Below are 16,771 nucleotides of genomic sequence, written 5' to 3'. Positions count from 1 at the left end.
AAAATTATGTGTTCTCACATAGTTTCCATTTAGAACACACAATTCTTCAATCCTTCAACATGTATAATACTTTTGTACATGAAACATTATATTGTATCATCCTCCTATTCCATCCAGAACTATTGTTACTTACGCAGTTTATGCATTTATTGATTTCTTTTAAAACATCAACGCAAACAGATACACTGCAAACTGCTTTGTGCATTCAAAAATACTTATACATTAGCACTACACTTGAGTTTCTGTGATGCTTTTCTGTTGCTTTGGTGCATAAATTTCAAAACCTTTCCAAAGTGTACGCTGAAGTGCGATTGACCGTCAGATGCGTGCGCCATCGCGTTCGCACGAATCATTGCATATTTAAACTGTACAATATGCGATTACATCAATGGAAGGAGAAATAAACCTATGTATTCTCTCTCTATTTATATCGATATTGTGAAAAACTGCGGTAAGTGTATGCGAGCGAGGACTGCATGATGAAAATATTTAATGAGATACACTTTCATTGGTTGATAATAGTAGAGTGCGTCCATATGATGATCTCGAAGGACCTTTCACTCTTTATGAAGTTATTCAAGAATATACATCGAGTTTTCATTGGAAAATACTAAGTGGGAAATATTCAATTCAATAAAAGAGAAAAATAAAGAAAGAAAGAACACAGTTCTTTTACCTCCCTGAAAGAGTGTTTGACTGACGTATAAACTGATGTTTTTTCTTGCTTAAAAACGAAAGCGAAGAGAAATAAGGAATTATGACGCGTAAAAGTACAATTAATCGTACATTAAAATTAACGCTCACTCTGTGCGGTATATGGCCAGGCACAACATGTGTTATAATCTGCAGAGCGTATTGGATTATCGCATTAGTAATAGATGATATTTGTCACTGCCGTTATCTTTTAATGCATTTGCATTCTAACGATCTTTTTGACTTGATGGACTGTTTCAGTAGTTTCTTAACACAAGTAAAATTGACAATTAAGTTGATTATATTCTGGCTGAATGAACGGTAAGTATAAATGCTGCACAATAAATTTGCATATATTGTATATTACTCAAAGTTAATTCCATAATTTTCTGTCATTATTTTCTATATTTATTACAATTAATATATATTTAGATAAACAAATAAACAAATAAACAAAATATTATACTAATCATTATTTGTTACATATAAATATTTGTTTTTCTTAAATTTCTGATAAAAAACGTATAAGAAATTTGTATACACATTTTATTTTGTCAAGTTATAAAAAGAATAGGAAGGTTAAAATATCATTTAAAAAAAGTAATATATAAATAAAAATACGTTTACATTATTATATGTAATACTACTTTATATAATAATAATGTACTTTTCTAAATATACAAACTTTTGTATCTTACATTTCTCCCATAGCTATCAGCAATGTAATCAAATTAATATTTGTAGAAAATTCTTTGAGATCTTGACAATGATGGCAGAAGACTGGAACGATTGCATTGACAATAATATCAATGTACGCGAAACGGCGTGTAAAGCTAAATTATCGGATCGTATCGCTAATACGATGTTCACTCTTCATACGTTAAGTATTATCGGATATAGTATTGGCGTTCTCTTGGCTGATGTCGACATCACTGAGCAATCCGAACTACCTTTCCTCTTAAAGGTGGAGCTTCCTGTCAACATAAACACAAAACGCGCATATAAAATGTTCTTAACCATGCAATTCGTGCATCTCATCTTGTGCAGCTGTGGAACGGGTATATTGAATGCCTTGCTCTTAACTTTGGTAAGCTGCAACGCTTGTAAAATATACTTCTCATTTATAAGTAATACATATTAATAATTATAAATAATTATAAAAATTATAATAATTATAATAATTATAAAAATAATTGCTAATTAATATTGTCTTAAACAATATATTTTTCGTCATTTAATGTATTAATTTGATTGATAGACAGAATGTATTAGGTGTTGGAATTAATTCGTAGCGTTTTTACAAGTGATGGGAAGTACTTTCATTAATGTATTTTTTAATGCTCATGTGAAATAAATAACATTCTTTCATTAAAAAACGCTACGAATTAATTCCAACACCTAATATGATTTTTCTAGACTTTACATGTAGGTGGTCAGGTGAATATTCTACGTTGCTGGTTAAATAAACTTGTGCTACAAGGAAGTGAAGGATGTGAATCTGTCGCAGTCACAACAACCAGAATTATTCGCAAGCATCAAAGAATCATTATTTTTTCGGAATACATTGAGGATTTATATACATACATTGCGTTAGTGCAATTTACAACGAACAGTATCCTGATTTGCTCTTTGGGATTTCTCATTGTAACGGCGAGTGAAAACATTAAGTATTACACATAATAATAAATATTACATTTTATAAAATTAAACATAAATTTTTATTGCAAAATAAGCTTTTTGCGATTAGTTAGAGTGACGTAAAAATTTATTCATAATTTTGAAACGTTTTATAATTGTTACTTTAATATTGCAGGCAATTGGCAGTCCCGATGCAACGGAGCACATTGTACGATCTCTTTTATTTTACACCGTAACGAATCTCGAAGCATTTATATTTTGTTACGCAGGAGAATATATGAAAAACAAGGTTAGGCAAGAGGAAAAAATTATGACAATAATAACGATTACTTTAAGATTGTTAAAAAAGAAATTATAATACATATTAGGACAATCTCTTTTAACGATTTTCAACTTTTTAGAGTAAAGCTGTTGGAAATGCGGCGTATAATTCCGTCTGGTACGAAATGAAACCTAAAAACAGCCGTATTTTAATATTTGTGATGTTAAGAGCGCAAAAGCAATTGACACTTACAGTTGGAAAAATAATGGATCTTTCTTTAGAATCTTTTACTAGTGTAAGTCTTATACGTAGCACACATAATAATTTTGAAGAATAATTGTACGTTGGGGGGTATCAACCAGAGTAATGGTGACGAAAAAACGCAATTTGGAATTCAACAACGTGCCATTTTCTTAATTTTTATTATTTAATTCTTGTACAAATAATTATTTTAAAGGTTCTATTATTAATAGAAAAATATTAAATTAGTAACCAAAATTATTCCTCGTTTACGTATAAAAATAAATTTTCTTATCCTCTTCAAAAATCATATATTACCTTATATCGCGGGGTAATATGTGACGGTCTCAGCGATGATTGTGATAATGACAATTATTGAGATATAAATCAAATCTATTTACAAGAAATGAATAAAAAAAGCATTAATAGTAATTTCAAAAGACAAACGGTATTCATTTTTATTATTAAAATATATATGATCAACAAAAATGAACATGTCTTTTTAACATTTATCATCTTTTCGTTTTTTATATTTAGGTAAGCAAAGATATATGAATATTTTTCTTATCATAAATAAAACTTTCCCTTCGGAATATAGTTTCGTGGAATGATGTGTAAAATAATTAAATATTTAGCTAACAAACCTTATAATACATCACAAAGTTATTTATGTTATATAAGATTGAGAGTTAAGGAAAAACAACAAAAAGCATTTAAATTTATTTTCTTATTTATAACCTCAAAATTGTTGACAAATCATTGACATGAAATTAATATTCATTTGATAATAATAACAGATTACGCATGTATATTGTTGTACGAATGTAGTGTTATTATCCAAAGTATGATGTTTGAATTGTACTTACGTAAAATTATTAATAAATGCACAGTCGTCAGTATTTTGCTGTCGCATTCATGATAACAGGCACACCATTATTTAGCGCAATTGCGCGCAAAGTATCACCGTTTTTTTTATACTTGTCGTCAAATTTACCCCATACATTGATTTAATTAATGTAATTATCATGTTCAATTAAAAAATTGTATACCTATTAATTGTATTATTATGTTGACAAAACAACTTAATTTAGAATCATAGTAATCTTAAAGTAATGAATATTTAAATGACTTTATCTGAAAAAGAATTAACTTTGAATAGATATCCGCAAACTTTGATAATCTAACTTTTTTACAACGCTCCACAGATTCGATAATTATTATAAAATGAAATTTTTATATTTAGAAAAACTTGAGTCAATTTTAAATGAAATTATCTTTGAACATAGAACAATATAAAATATAAATTTTTTTTATTTTAATGCATAAAACTAAGCATCGCAATTCCTCGCCATCACATTTACCTCGGTTAACTCTAATATTAGTATTAAAATACTTCTATATAAAATGTACTTTTTGCTATGTAAATTTTTTTCTGCCAATCCATTAAGTTTTTAAATTTTGTTAACCAATACTTAAGACTCATTTTTCTTGATGACAAAATCATAATCTTCTAAAATATTAATTTTCAATTAATATTTTATATAGCTAACAAAAAGTTCATATTTTATTATAGATCATGAAAGCATCAGGATCATATTTGTCAGTACTGCTGGCTATGCAATAAACACATCGCATACTTGAAGATTTTTATATAATAGTCGTGAAGCGATATATCATATAAATATAAATATATCTTCACTAGTAATAGAAATGCATATAGTACAACATATATTTTCGTAGCCTAAATAGTAATATAATTTAGAATATTTTAAAACGTAGTAATTTACAGAAGATTATAAAATAAATCATTTTTTTATGTTATCATAGTATCTTAGACTTCTATTTCCTAAGAATTGTAAAATAATCATGTTATATTATATTATATTATGTCATTAATATTTTAAATCAATAATATATGTTTAGTCAATAATCAAAATTAAATTAATAAAAAATATAGCAATCTGATGTGACTTGTGTGTCCATGTCCAGTTTTACACACATTTCCATTTCTAGAGAAAATATTTAAAAAAATAGTTAAATAATTACAAATATACATTTTTCGTTATAAAAGAATAACGCTAAAATTATTTTAAAAAATATAATGTAACAAGTTTTAATCTCAAAAACAATTAAAGCTTACGGCGGGCAAGATGACAGTCCTTTCCTTTGAGTGTTTCTTTATAAATGTAAGATATATGTAGATATAATATATATAATTAAAGAAAAAGCATATCTTAACTTCTTATATACAATAACATAGTTATCCATTTTTATTATCTATTAGCGAATAATATTTTTATTGTTCAGAAAGAGATAAAAACTTTTTTGTTATATAAATATCTTATATATAGACTTATTGCTTTCTTACTTCAAAAATAACACGACTTGATAAATTAAGATTTCCAAAAAAAAAAAAATATTTTTTAACTTGACAGAAAATTATTAGGTAACTAATCAAATCAATTATATTGGCAAAAAGAATATATATTCTTAATTGTTCAATTTTTTTTTGTATAAATCAGATTTTGTATAATTTTTTACTGTTGTAATTTTCACAATTTTTAAAAATCCATCCTTTTTGAATTGTGACGATTTTGATGATTTTTTAAATGAAATCAAGTTAAATTACATTTAATAAATAATAGCATAATATTTACTGAACTCATTTCTAATAACTCGAAAATCACATTTCTGAGTTATGTCACTTCTGAAATACAACAATATGTCTGGTAATAATACATATACATTTTTCTTTATCACTAATAGTATTAACATTGTTATAGATTATAAAGGTTTCAAGATCGTATTTATAGGTACTACTGACAATGAAATAAACCAGCTATTAATATCCATTGTATAACTAATTTCTTAAGTGACTGTCGCCTAAAATAACAAACCAAGTGATCGAATAAAGATCGACTTTTTTAATTAAAAAAATTAAAACATAATATATGTACATATAAATATACGTATATATTAATATATGTACATATATTATAATAATATATACATAGTAAATATTTTTTCAATATATACTTTTATACCATTGTATAAAAATATTAACTGTATATAGAACCATGATATTTCTTTCATTAGTTTGAGAAAAATTATGTGTTCTTACTAGTTTTTATTTAAAACACATAATTCCTTAGTTCTTCAAACATACCTTCGTATTTGAAACATTATATTGTATCATTTTCACATTTATTGTTACTTATGCATTCTCTATGCATTTGTTGATTTCTTGTAAAACATCAGTGCACAGATATGCTGCAAATTGCTTTGTACATTCAGAAATACTTATATATTAGCACTGCACTTGTGTTTCTATGCTGCTTTTCTGCTGCATGAATTTCAAAACTTTTCCGGACTGTACAGCTGAAGTGCGGTTGACCGTCAGATGCATGCGTCGTCGCGGTCATGTTCGTATGAATCATTGCATATTTAAACTGGATAATATGCTATTACATTACCAGCACTCAAGGGAAGGAGAAATGACCCTACTATTCTCTCTCTTCTTATATCAATGTTGTGAAACGGTAAATGTATGCAAGTAAGGGCTGCATGTGGTATGATAAAAATATTTAATGAGATATTCTTATTGACCGATCATGGTAGAGAGCACCCATTTGATGATTCTGTAGGATCTTCCAGTCTTTATGAAGTTATTCTAGAATATACATCGAGTTCTCAATGGAAAATATTGAATATTGAACAAGAAAAAAATAGAGAAACAGAGAATCCATTTCTTTTATCTCCCTGAAGAAGCGTTGTCCTACGTACAAACTGATGTTTTTCCTCGGGTAAAAACGAAAGTAAAAAGAAATAAGAAATTATGACGCGTAAAAGCACAATTAATCGTACGTTAAAATTAATGCTCACTCTGTGCGGTATATGGCCAGGCACAACGTGTGTTATAATCTGCAGAGCGTATTGGATTATCGCATTAGCAATAGATGAAATTTGTCACTGCCGTTATCTTTTAATGCATTTGCATTCTAAAGATATTTTTGACTTGATGGACTGTTTCAGTAGTTTCTTAACGCAAGTAAAATTTTCAATTAAATTGATTATATTCTGGCTGAATGAACGGTAAGTACAAATGTTACAGTAAATAATTAACATATGTGTTACCTAAAGTTATTTTCATTATTTTCTGCCATTACTTTCTATATTTATTACAATTAATATATATTTAAATAAACAAATAAATAAAATATTTAATAATTATTATTTGTTATACACAAAAGGCTTCTGTGTCTTACATTTCTCTCATAGCCGAATAATAAAGTTAATAATTTATAGAAAATTCTTTGAAATCTTGACGATAATGGCAGAGGACTGGAATGATTGCGCTAGTAGTAACATCAATATGCGCGAAACAGCATGCAAAGCTAAATTAGCAAATCGTATCACTAATGCAATGTTTACTCTTCATACGTTAACTATTGTTGCGTATAGTATTGGCGTTCTCTTGGCTGATGTCGACATCTCCGAGCAATCTGAACTACCTCTTCTCTTAAAAGTGGAGCTTCCTGTCAACATAAACACAAAACGCATGTATAAAATGCTTCTGACTATGCAATTTGTACATCTTATTATGTCTGGCTGCGGAACAGGTCTATTGAATGCTTTGCTCTTAACTTTGGTAAGTAAGTTGCAACGCGTGCGGAATACATCATAAATAATACATATTGGTAATTATAAAAATAATTGCAATATTGTTTTAAAACGGTTTTTTGGCTATTTAATACATTAATTTGATTGATAGATATAATGTACTATTTTTCTTTTTAGACTTTACATGTAGGTGGTCAGATGGATATTTTGCGTTGCTGGTTAAGTGAACTCGTACCACAAAAAAATGAAAGATACGAGGCTGTCACCGTCACGACAAATAGAATTATTCGCAAGCATCAAAGAATCATTAATTTTTCGGAATATATTGAGGATTTATATACATACATCGCGTTAGTGCAATTTACATCAAACACTGTGCTGATTTGCTCTTTGGGATTTCTTATTGTAACGGCAAGTAAAAACATTAAGTATTATACATAATAATGAATACTGCATTTTATAAAATTAAACTTTAATTTTTGTTGCAAAATAAATTTTTTGCTACTCATTAGGGTAACGCAGAAGTTCATTTATAATTTTGGATCGTATTTAATAATTGCTACTTTAAAAATGTAGGCAATTGGCAGTCCCGATGCAACGGAGCATATAATGCGATCTCTTTTATTTTACACCGTGACGAATCTCGAAGCATTTATATTTTGTTACGCAGGAGAATATATAAAAAACAAGGTTAGAGATGAGAAAATAATGATTATTTTGAGATTGTTGAAAGAAGAAATTTTAATACATGTTATGACAACCTCTTTTAACAATTTCGAACTTTCTTCAGAGTAAAGCTATTGGAAATGCGGCGTACAATTCCGCCTGGTATGAAATGAAGCCTAAAAATAGCCGTAATTTAATATTCGTGATATTAAGAGCGCAAAAGCAATTGACACTTACAGTTGGAAAAATAATGGATCTCTCCTTAGAATCATTTACAAGTGTAAGACTTATACGTAGCACACAAAATAATTTTGGACAATAATTATATACGTAATATTTGTATAAAGATATTTTCTATATAAAATTTACCTTTTGTCTACCTAAATTTTTTTCTGACAATCCATTAAGTTTTTAAATTTTTTATAGCAATATTTAAAACATTTCTTGGTGACAAAAATCATAATCTTCTGAAATATTAATTTCTAATACAAAAAGATCATACTTTATTATAGATCATGAAAGCATCAGGATCATATTTGTCAGTATTGCTGGCTATGCAATAATCACGTCACATATTTGAAGATTTTTATATAGTAGTCGTGAAGTATATATCATGTAAATATATCTTCACTAGTGATGCGTATAGTACAACATATATTTTCATGGTTTAAATAGTAATATAATTTAAATATTCTAAAATCGTAGTAATCTACAATAGAATATAAAATAAGTCATTTTTTAAATGTTATCAGAGAACCTTACCTTTCTATTTTCTAAGAATTGTTCAATTTTTAAAGAAAACATTAAATAAAATAGTGTTAAATAATTAAATATATGTATATACACTTTTCGTTATAAAAAGATAAAATGATTTACACTAAAATTATTTACAAAAAATATAATGTAGCGAGTTAACGATATTATATCATTTAATCTGTTTGAATATTCATTTGCATAAATTCTAATTGACATATATGTGATATATATATATATATATATATTATTTCACATACATTTTCAGATACAAATTCATGCATGTGTTAATCTTAATTGTATTTTTATAATACCTATATTTTTATAACACAAAATCACTTTTAGTTATTATATGCAAATTAATGTAATATTTTGTAGCATTGCATATAGTTGCCTGTTCGTTCATTCCTTAGAGATTAAGACTTTCCTAAAACATCGTGGTCACGATTGATCATCGGACATATACATCGTATCTATGTCCGCATGTATCATTACATATTTAAAGTGAACAATTCACGATTGTAGTACAAACGCATAAGATAGAGGAAAAAAAACCTCACGTATCTTTCCGTTTCTTATGTTAAATAAATGAAAAACCACAACAAAATGTATTCGCGGTCTACGCACTCGGCATAATGAAAATATTTAATGAGCAACTCCAATTACGATCAATTGCTGATAGTTGAATCTATTGATATTTCTTTGAAGCTTCCAATATTTTTCATACATGCATTCTATAATACGTAGAACGCATGCGTTTGATCAGAATATATTTCTTTTATCTAACTGAAGTTTTTTTTTCTATTGTATGCACCTTCATGAATTCGCTGTGTACAACGGAGAATAAAAAGAAATAAGAAATTATGACTCGTAAAAGTACGCTTAACCACACGTTGAAATTTATGCTCACTTTGTGTGGTATTTGGCCGGGCACATCGTATGTTCTACCTTGTAGAATATTTTGGATCGTTTCATTGACAATTACCTTATTCTGTCACTACCGTTATTTTCTGACACATGTACATTCTGCCGAAATAATAGATTTAATGGATTGTTTGTCCAGCTTCCTAGCATATTCCAAAATTATTATTAAGTTCCTTGTGTTTTGGTTAAATGAGCGGTAAGTAATATTATTTAATTTGTATACAACGTTGAAAGCATCAAAAATATTACAATTGATGCAATCATTATTCATGTCAAAGCTCTAGCGAAAGATGTATATTGTTATTACAAAATTACAATTTTACAAAAAATTTATTTATACAACTTTCATTTTTAAAATATAATTGCAAATAATATTATTATGTAATCACCAAACATTCTTTTTAAAATATTATGTGTGTATTTCATACTAATTTGATCAGCTTCAGGTAAAAAAATATTATAAAGCGCTCTAATTAAAAAATATTGTTGCAATATTTTTACTTTATAATATTAATATATAGTTATATTCATTATATTAATAATTTATAAACAAAAATTGTTGGTGAATAAAAATAACAAATCTTTATTTGTCAATTATTTGTTAATTTTAAGTGCCTAGACATTTACATGATGACAATTAAGATTATCTTGCGATAGTACGATTAATAAAAGCAATTATTCACAGAAAATTCGTCGAAATTTTGACAGTGATGGCAGAAGATTGGAATGATTGCGCTAACAGTGACATTAGCATACGTGAGACAACACGCAAAGCGAAAATATCGGATCGCTTTACAAATGCAATCATCACTCTTCATACGACGACAGTTGTTGCATACTGCATTGGTATCATCATAGCTGATGTTGATGTCACTAACACTACGAAAGAACTACCTTTACTCAATAAAATAGAAATTCCTTTCGACATAAACACTCAATTTACGTACAGAACTGTTTTAATCACGGAATTTTTACTTATGATTCTTTGTGACTGGGCGGCTGGTATAACAAATTCTTTATTATTATCACTGGTAAGTTAAAAATTCTTTATCCATGGAAATTGTATCTAATTAAAATGATAATACGCGTTTAAACTGCCAATGTAAAAGATGCAAAAATTAAAATGGCTTATAAAAAATTCTATTTGTGTTTGTTTTGACGATATTATTTAATCATTGTGCATTTACTTATTTTGTTGTTTGAGGGGAAAAAATAAGTAATGATTTATCCAAAAAAATTAACTCTCGTTAAAAAAATTTGTATTTTCCGATGCATTTTTAAAGAATTACATGTCCTTGTTCAGCCGGTTGTAAGACACGCAATCGATCGTTAACAGCATTGTGCACATCTGACAATACTAGCCTACATTTTTGCTTTCTTTGGTGTTCTTTTTTTACAGAAATAAAATCAAAGAACATAAACTGTCTGACATCATGTATAACCGGATGCACGGCTCCTTAAAACTGGAGAACAGAAAGTTGATTTTACTGAACAAAAGTTGATTTTCTTTTCATAAGATCCTCTAAATTTTGTGCTAGAAATCCTAAAACATTCTGTCTGCATTTTGTTTTATTTTGTACTTAAGATATTTTTATTTTTAGATTCTTTTTTTTTATTTTCAGATCTTACATACGGCTGGCCAAATCGAGATTATGCGGCACTGGCTGATGCAGTTTGTGCCTTGTAGGAATGAAGATAAACATAAATCAGTAGCTGCGACTACAAGTAAAATTATTCAAAAACACCAAAAAATTATCAGTTTTTCAAGAAACATTGAAATACTTTATTCGTATATTGCGTTGCTTCAGTTTGTGTCAAACACGATAATGATATGTTCTCTTGGTTTTGTTATCGTAACAGTGAGTAACACCATTAAATACAAAACTATTGTAATTCGTCCAATTGTAATTGACAATAATATAACATTGTTTAATGATTTATTTTTTATATTGCATAGCATTATTTATATGGTATATTCATACGTTTTCATTTTCTTTGTTATGTTTAATTTATATTTTATATTATTTTGTTTTATATTATTTGTATTTTTAATAACTTCTCATATTATTTTTACAATTTTTCAGGCAATTGGAAGTCCTAACGCGGTAGAACAAATAATGAAATCACTTCTATTCTACACTATAACAAATCTCGAAGCATTTATATTTTGTTATGCTGGAGAATATTTGAATAACAAGGTTAATTTATAACAATAATAAAAATATATAATTATTTTCTATCTTGCAAAGTATCATAAAGAATACTATGAATATTAAAAATTTTATTATTTCCATTTTCATAGAGTAAAGAAATTGGGGTCGCGGCGTACAACTGTGAATGGTACGATTTGAAATCTACTGAAAGTCGAATCTTGTTATTTATCATATTGAGATCGCAAAAACAATTGACACTCACGGTAGGAAAGATGATGGATCTGTCTTTGCAAGCTTTTACAAGCGTAAGATTTATATGTAAACTTTTTATCTTTAAACACGAAAAGAAAAATACATGACAAAAGAAGCATATATGTACTTGCTTATTATATATAAACATATAGTATTAGAATATTTATTGTAATTAAAAATATTAATTTCCAAAACAGTGGCAACAGATAACATTAACATATTTTAGATCATGAATGCTTCGGGTTCATATTTATCAATGCTGTTGGCGATGCAATGAACGAGGGTCAATAACTTTTAAGTAATTATAGAAAATATAAATTATTCCTAATTCACTAGTTATAAAAACGCACATTGTACTACAACATATTTTTTCACATATAATACAAAATAATCATAAAGCTTCTTATTTTTTTGTTTTATCGTCTACATCTATAGTTAAGAAATATCGTAAACACTGTTTACTATGTAAAAAATAAAATTTATTATTTGCTTGAATTTTAACAAGTAAAATAATGTAAAAGTTTCGTAGCGTTGCACTTTATAATTTATATTTCTGTTGATTCTTTCCCCTCTATAAATTTTAGAATTTTTTATTCTGAGAGGTCATTGATCACGATTGGCCATCAGACATTATTGTCATATCTGCCTACGCATAAATTTTTAATTTAATTTAATTTAATTTAATTTAGTTTAGTTTATTGCTAAGGTCTATGAAGAAAAACTACATGTTAACAGAGTAATAGACATAAACGTAAAATATGAATCATTGTATATTTAGAACAAATAATTTGCGGTATATTATTATTAGATTAGTGGTCAAGAGAGGAAGAAATGATCCTTCTTTTTTTCTCCTCTCATTCAATGAAATTCACGAAAAACAATAACAAATATATTTTATACACATCAAAATAACAATACGTTTTTATATACTTGTAAGATTTATCTAAAAACATTTTATCTCGATATTAAAACAATATACTTTTTATATTAGGTGTTGGAATTAATTCGTAGCGTTTTACAAGTGATGGGAAGTACTTTCATTAATGTATTTTTTAATGCTCATGTGAAATAAATAACATTCTTTCATTAAAAACGCTACGAATTAATTCCAACACCTAATACTTGTATATAATTTATAATAAATTTTAAGTAATTAATAAGATATATTTTGTTTATTTGATTAACTATAAATTTTCACTTTTGTATACGTAATTTTTATACGTGCCAGACATTATAATTATGTCTTTTTTAACAAATAGTTTCGATTTATTTACATTGTGATGAATTTTTCACATATATTTTTATATTCCTAATTAGAAATCCGTGTAATATTTGTAATATTATTATCATATTGCTAAAACATGAATATTGCTAATAACACATAAATTATTATAAACACTTTTCATTATTACAAATAACATTTCGTTCTCGCAGGAATTCTCTTTCCTTCCAATTTTTAGTCTCTAGATTTCGAAATTTTCCTGAAAGTCCGCAAACTGACTGACTATAGACTATACATAGTCAATTTATCTACCGTACGAATCATTGCATATTTAAAGTAGACAATTCGCAGTTATATTATCGACTGTGAGGGAAAAATAACTCTTTATTTTTTTTCATCTTGCAACAAATTTGAGAAAAAAAATACGACAAATATATTTGCGATCTGTGCTGACAGTAAAATAAAAATATTTAATGAATACAATTTGTTGATCAGTTGCGTTGAGGGATATAGCTGTTTAATGATGTTTTAGATTTTTTTCTACTTCTTAGTCTTGTGCAGATATGTATAATATTCTGTGATGTATATGTGATTTCCATCAAAATATAAATTATATTTTACCGAACAGTCCATCAAAGATAGATACACATTTTGTTGAAGCATATTTCTTTTGTCTTGCCGAAGATTTTCATTCTGTTATCTGTCATATATTTTGACAAACTTATTCATACAGGCAAGAATAAAAAGAGCTATATGTAAAGAACGGTATTAAAGTATATACAAATTTAGCTCAATACACATTTGAAAATAATTTTATTGGACTATCAAAATAATTAATTAATTAAATCAAAATAATTAATAATTAATTATGTGGGATATTGAAGCTTTTCGTCAGAATATCAAAGTTTCTTTGCAATATTGTTCATTATACACAAGTTTTTCCTACATAATTATTTTCAGATTTGTATATGTCTAGCAAAATTTTTATATGTTTTAGCAATATCGTTTTTTTTATATAGAAAATTATGGATCATCAGAATCCGCTAAATCGCACAGCAAAATTTATACTTTGAGCGGTGTTTGGCCAGGCGCACCATGTGTTTTATTTTCGAGAACATTATTCATCATTTCAGTGATAATTATTCAGTGCTGTTACTGAACTACCGTTATTTTATGATACATATGCATTCGGCCACACTTTGGGAATTCATGGACATCCTGCCTGTTGTTATGGCACATTCCAAAATGCTTTTTAAGTGTCTTGTGTTTTGGTTGAATCAGCGGTAAGTAACATATGTATGCAAAATTAAAAAAAAAAATTTATAAATGTGTTCCATCAAATTTTGCTGATTGGAATACGTGAGAAATTTTGGTTTACATATATTACATTCAGGAATATTAAATATCTAAAACATGTGGTCACAGCACGAAAATTAAGTTTGCTTTAAGATCGACAATATGATCGGTGAACATCACCATTCATAGAAAATTCATCGAAGTCTTGACAATAATGCAAGAGGATTTGAGTGATTGCGTTAATAACGATATCAGCTTGCGTGAGACAGCAAGCAAAGCAAAAACATCGGAACGTATTACAAACTTAATTCTCATTCTTCATACAATGACAGTTTCTGGCCATGGTATTGGTGTCATCCTGGCCAATGTCGACGTCACCGATAATACGACCACGGAGTTACGCTTCTTTACTAAGATAGAAGTTCCGTTTGATATAAATACGCAACGCACATATAGATGTATTTTAATAACAGAATTCTTTTTCTTGATGATGTGGTCCAGGTCGCCTAGTGCAATAAATTCTTTATTAATAATTCTCTAGTTAGTTGTGAATGTGCAAATGATATTCAAGATCGCGAAAATATAAAACAATTTTTAATTTTAACAATTACAATTACTTAAACAATTTTTTAATTTTTTAATTTGTAACTATATTGTATTTATCATTTAAAAGCATGATGCACATGACAAATACAAAAATTGGAATAAATTATGTTATCTTAATTATTATTATGGATTTTAATAATATTATTCTGTACAATGTCCATTTTTGCAGTTTGAACAACTAGTTATGGATTCTGATTAATTCCATAGGCAATCTTTATTTTCAGACCTTTCATACAGCTGGCCAAATCGATATTGTGCGTTACTGGTTAACGCATCTTGTATCCTCCAAAGATGAAAGCAAAGATGAATCAATCTCCATCGCAACAACTAAAATTATTTATAAACATAAAAAGATTATACGTTTATCGGAATATATCGGAAGTCTTTTTACATATATTGCGCTGGTGCTATTTGTGTTAAACTCGGTAATGATTTGTTTGCTAGCGTTCCTTGTCGTAACGGTGAGTAAGATTATTAAATATAAACTTAGTGTTTGAGAATATAATTGCAAGAATATAATATAACATTAAATATTAATTTATTTATTAATATTTAAATTTATTTTATTTATTTAAGTTTTTATTAATTACCCATTTACTTAAAATATACGTTGTAATAAAATGTAATAATTAAATATATTATTTATTATTTATTATATATTTAATAATATATTTGTACATTACTAGTGTTATATTAGTTTATATTTAATAATTTTTCTTATACCATATTATTGTACAATATCACAGTCAATCGGCAACTCCAACGCGTCAGAGCAATTAATAAAATCCTTTTTATTTTACTTTATAACGAATCTCGAAACATATATGTTTTGCTATGCAGGAGAATATTTGAAAAACAAGGTTACGAATAAAATTTATTTAAATATATTAATATTTACCGTAGAATGTTAATAAATAACAATTTATTATATTTAATTAAAAAAGCTGTTATAAAGAGTACTCTGTAGACATTAAAAATTTTTCTATTATTTCAATTTTTATAGAGTAAGGAAATTGGTTTTGCGACATACAGTTCTGCATGATATGAAATCTAAAGATAGTCGTGTCCTATTATTTGTACTAAAATCACAAAAGCCACTGACGCTTACAGCTGGAAAGATGATGGAACTATACTTACAATCTTTTACAAGTATAAGATTTATATTTATTCTATAAATTTTGTTCAATTATAAGATTTATATTATAAAAATCTCGTCTTTGCGTTAAAAAATGTTTTTTAATACTAAAAGAAAATATTCTCTAATACCAAAATACAATATTCTTCTAGATTATGAATGCTTCGGGATCATATTTATCGGTATTATTGGCAATGTAATAAATTAGAGCATCGATTTCTTTTTTAACAAAAAAGTATTATGACTCAAATAAAAAGACATTAAAGATGTCATTTTAACATCAAAATAATTATAATAAGTAACATTTGCTT

At 27.1% G+C, this 16,771-nt stretch overlaps 3 protein-coding genes, 3 long non-coding RNA genes and 1 pseudogene across 9 annotated transcripts in view; 4 read left to right on the top strand and 3 right to left on the bottom strand.

Annotated features, from left to right (window-relative positions):
• Nucleotides 1–16,771, bottom strand: part of LOC147909913 (uncharacterized) — a 32,527-nt gene that overhangs the window by 8,415 nt on the left and 7,341 nt on the right. The window contains exon 5 of the long non-coding RNA XR_015544844.1: nucleotides 7,274–7,368. This is a non-coding gene — a long non-coding RNA (uncharacterized LOC147909913). The remainder of the gene's footprint in view (nucleotides 1–7,273; nucleotides 7,369–16,771) is intronic.
• LOC105152450 (odorant receptor 82a-like) lies at nucleotides 554–4,803 on the top strand. Its single transcript, XM_087405548.1, has 6 exons — nucleotides 554–1,014; nucleotides 1,438–1,780; nucleotides 2,110–2,343; nucleotides 2,507–2,620; nucleotides 2,733–2,888; nucleotides 4,407–4,803. The coding sequence occupies exons 1-6, from the start codon at nucleotides 758–760 to the stop codon at nucleotides 4,455–4,457; spliced, it is 1,155 nt and encodes a 384-aa protein (XP_087261674.1). The 5' UTR covers nucleotides 554–757; the 3' UTR covers nucleotides 4,458–4,803.
• LOC147909917 (uncharacterized) lies at nucleotides 2,702–6,774 on the bottom strand. 2 transcript variants are annotated; one of them, XR_015544825.1, is made up of 3 exons: nucleotides 6,716–6,774; nucleotides 2,846–6,631; nucleotides 2,702–2,784 (listed from the first exon to the last, which is right to left on the bottom strand). It is a non-coding gene; the product is annotated as an uncharacterized LOC147909917 (long non-coding RNA). The 2 variants fall into 2 exon arrangements; XR_015544824.1 differs by lacking the exon at nucleotides 6,716–6,774 and having other exon boundaries at nucleotides 2,705–2,784; nucleotides 2,846–5,716; nucleotides 6,000–6,089.
• Nucleotides 6,669–8,950, top strand: LOC147909916 (uncharacterized). 2 transcript variants are annotated; one of them, XM_087405549.1, is made up of 6 exons: nucleotides 6,669–6,925; nucleotides 7,139–7,481; nucleotides 7,631–7,864; nucleotides 8,030–8,143; nucleotides 8,244–8,399; nucleotides 8,632–8,950. In XM_087405549.1, the coding sequence occupies exons 1-6, from the start codon at nucleotides 6,669–6,671 to the stop codon at nucleotides 8,680–8,682; spliced, it is 1,155 nt and encodes a 384-aa protein (XP_087261675.1). In that variant the 3' UTR covers nucleotides 8,683–8,950. The 2 variants fall into 2 exon arrangements, with proteins under 2 accessions (XP_087261675.1, XP_087261676.1); XM_087405550.1 differs by having other exon boundaries at nucleotides 7,112–7,481.
• LOC105154805 (4-vinylanisole receptor-like) lies at nucleotides 9,576–12,679 on the top strand. The gene is made up of 6 exons (XM_087405534.1): nucleotides 9,576–9,992; nucleotides 10,482–10,827; nucleotides 11,419–11,655; nucleotides 11,881–11,994; nucleotides 12,099–12,254; nucleotides 12,428–12,679. Exons 1-6 carry the CDS (start codon nucleotides 9,736–9,738, stop codon nucleotides 12,476–12,478), a joined length of 1,161 nt encoding a protein of 386 aa, XP_087261660.1. The 5' UTR covers nucleotides 9,576–9,735; the 3' UTR covers nucleotides 12,479–12,679.
• Nucleotides 12,659–14,579, bottom strand: LOC147909915 (uncharacterized). Its single transcript, XR_015544857.1, has 2 exons — nucleotides 14,492–14,579; nucleotides 12,659–14,123 (listed from the first exon to the last, which is right to left on the bottom strand). It is a non-coding gene; the product is annotated as an uncharacterized LOC147909915 (long non-coding RNA).
• LOC147909914 (uncharacterized) lies at nucleotides 14,434–16,749 on the top strand (annotated as a pseudogene). Its single transcript, XR_015544818.1, has 3 exons — nucleotides 14,434–14,706; nucleotides 14,909–15,786; nucleotides 16,329–16,749. The product of XR_015544818.1 is annotated as an uncharacterized LOC147909914 (transcript).

The sequence above is a fragment of the Acromyrmex echinatior genome, chromosome 4 (genome assembly GCF_024713525.1).
Source record: "Acromyrmex echinatior isolate Ae372 chromosome 4, ASM2471352v2, whole genome shotgun sequence".
Lineage (NCBI taxonomy): Eukaryota > Metazoa > Arthropoda > Insecta > Hymenoptera > Formicidae > Acromyrmex > Acromyrmex echinatior.
The sequence above is the reverse complement of the archived record's forward strand: the minus strand, read 5'-3'. Positions and strand labels throughout refer to the sequence as shown.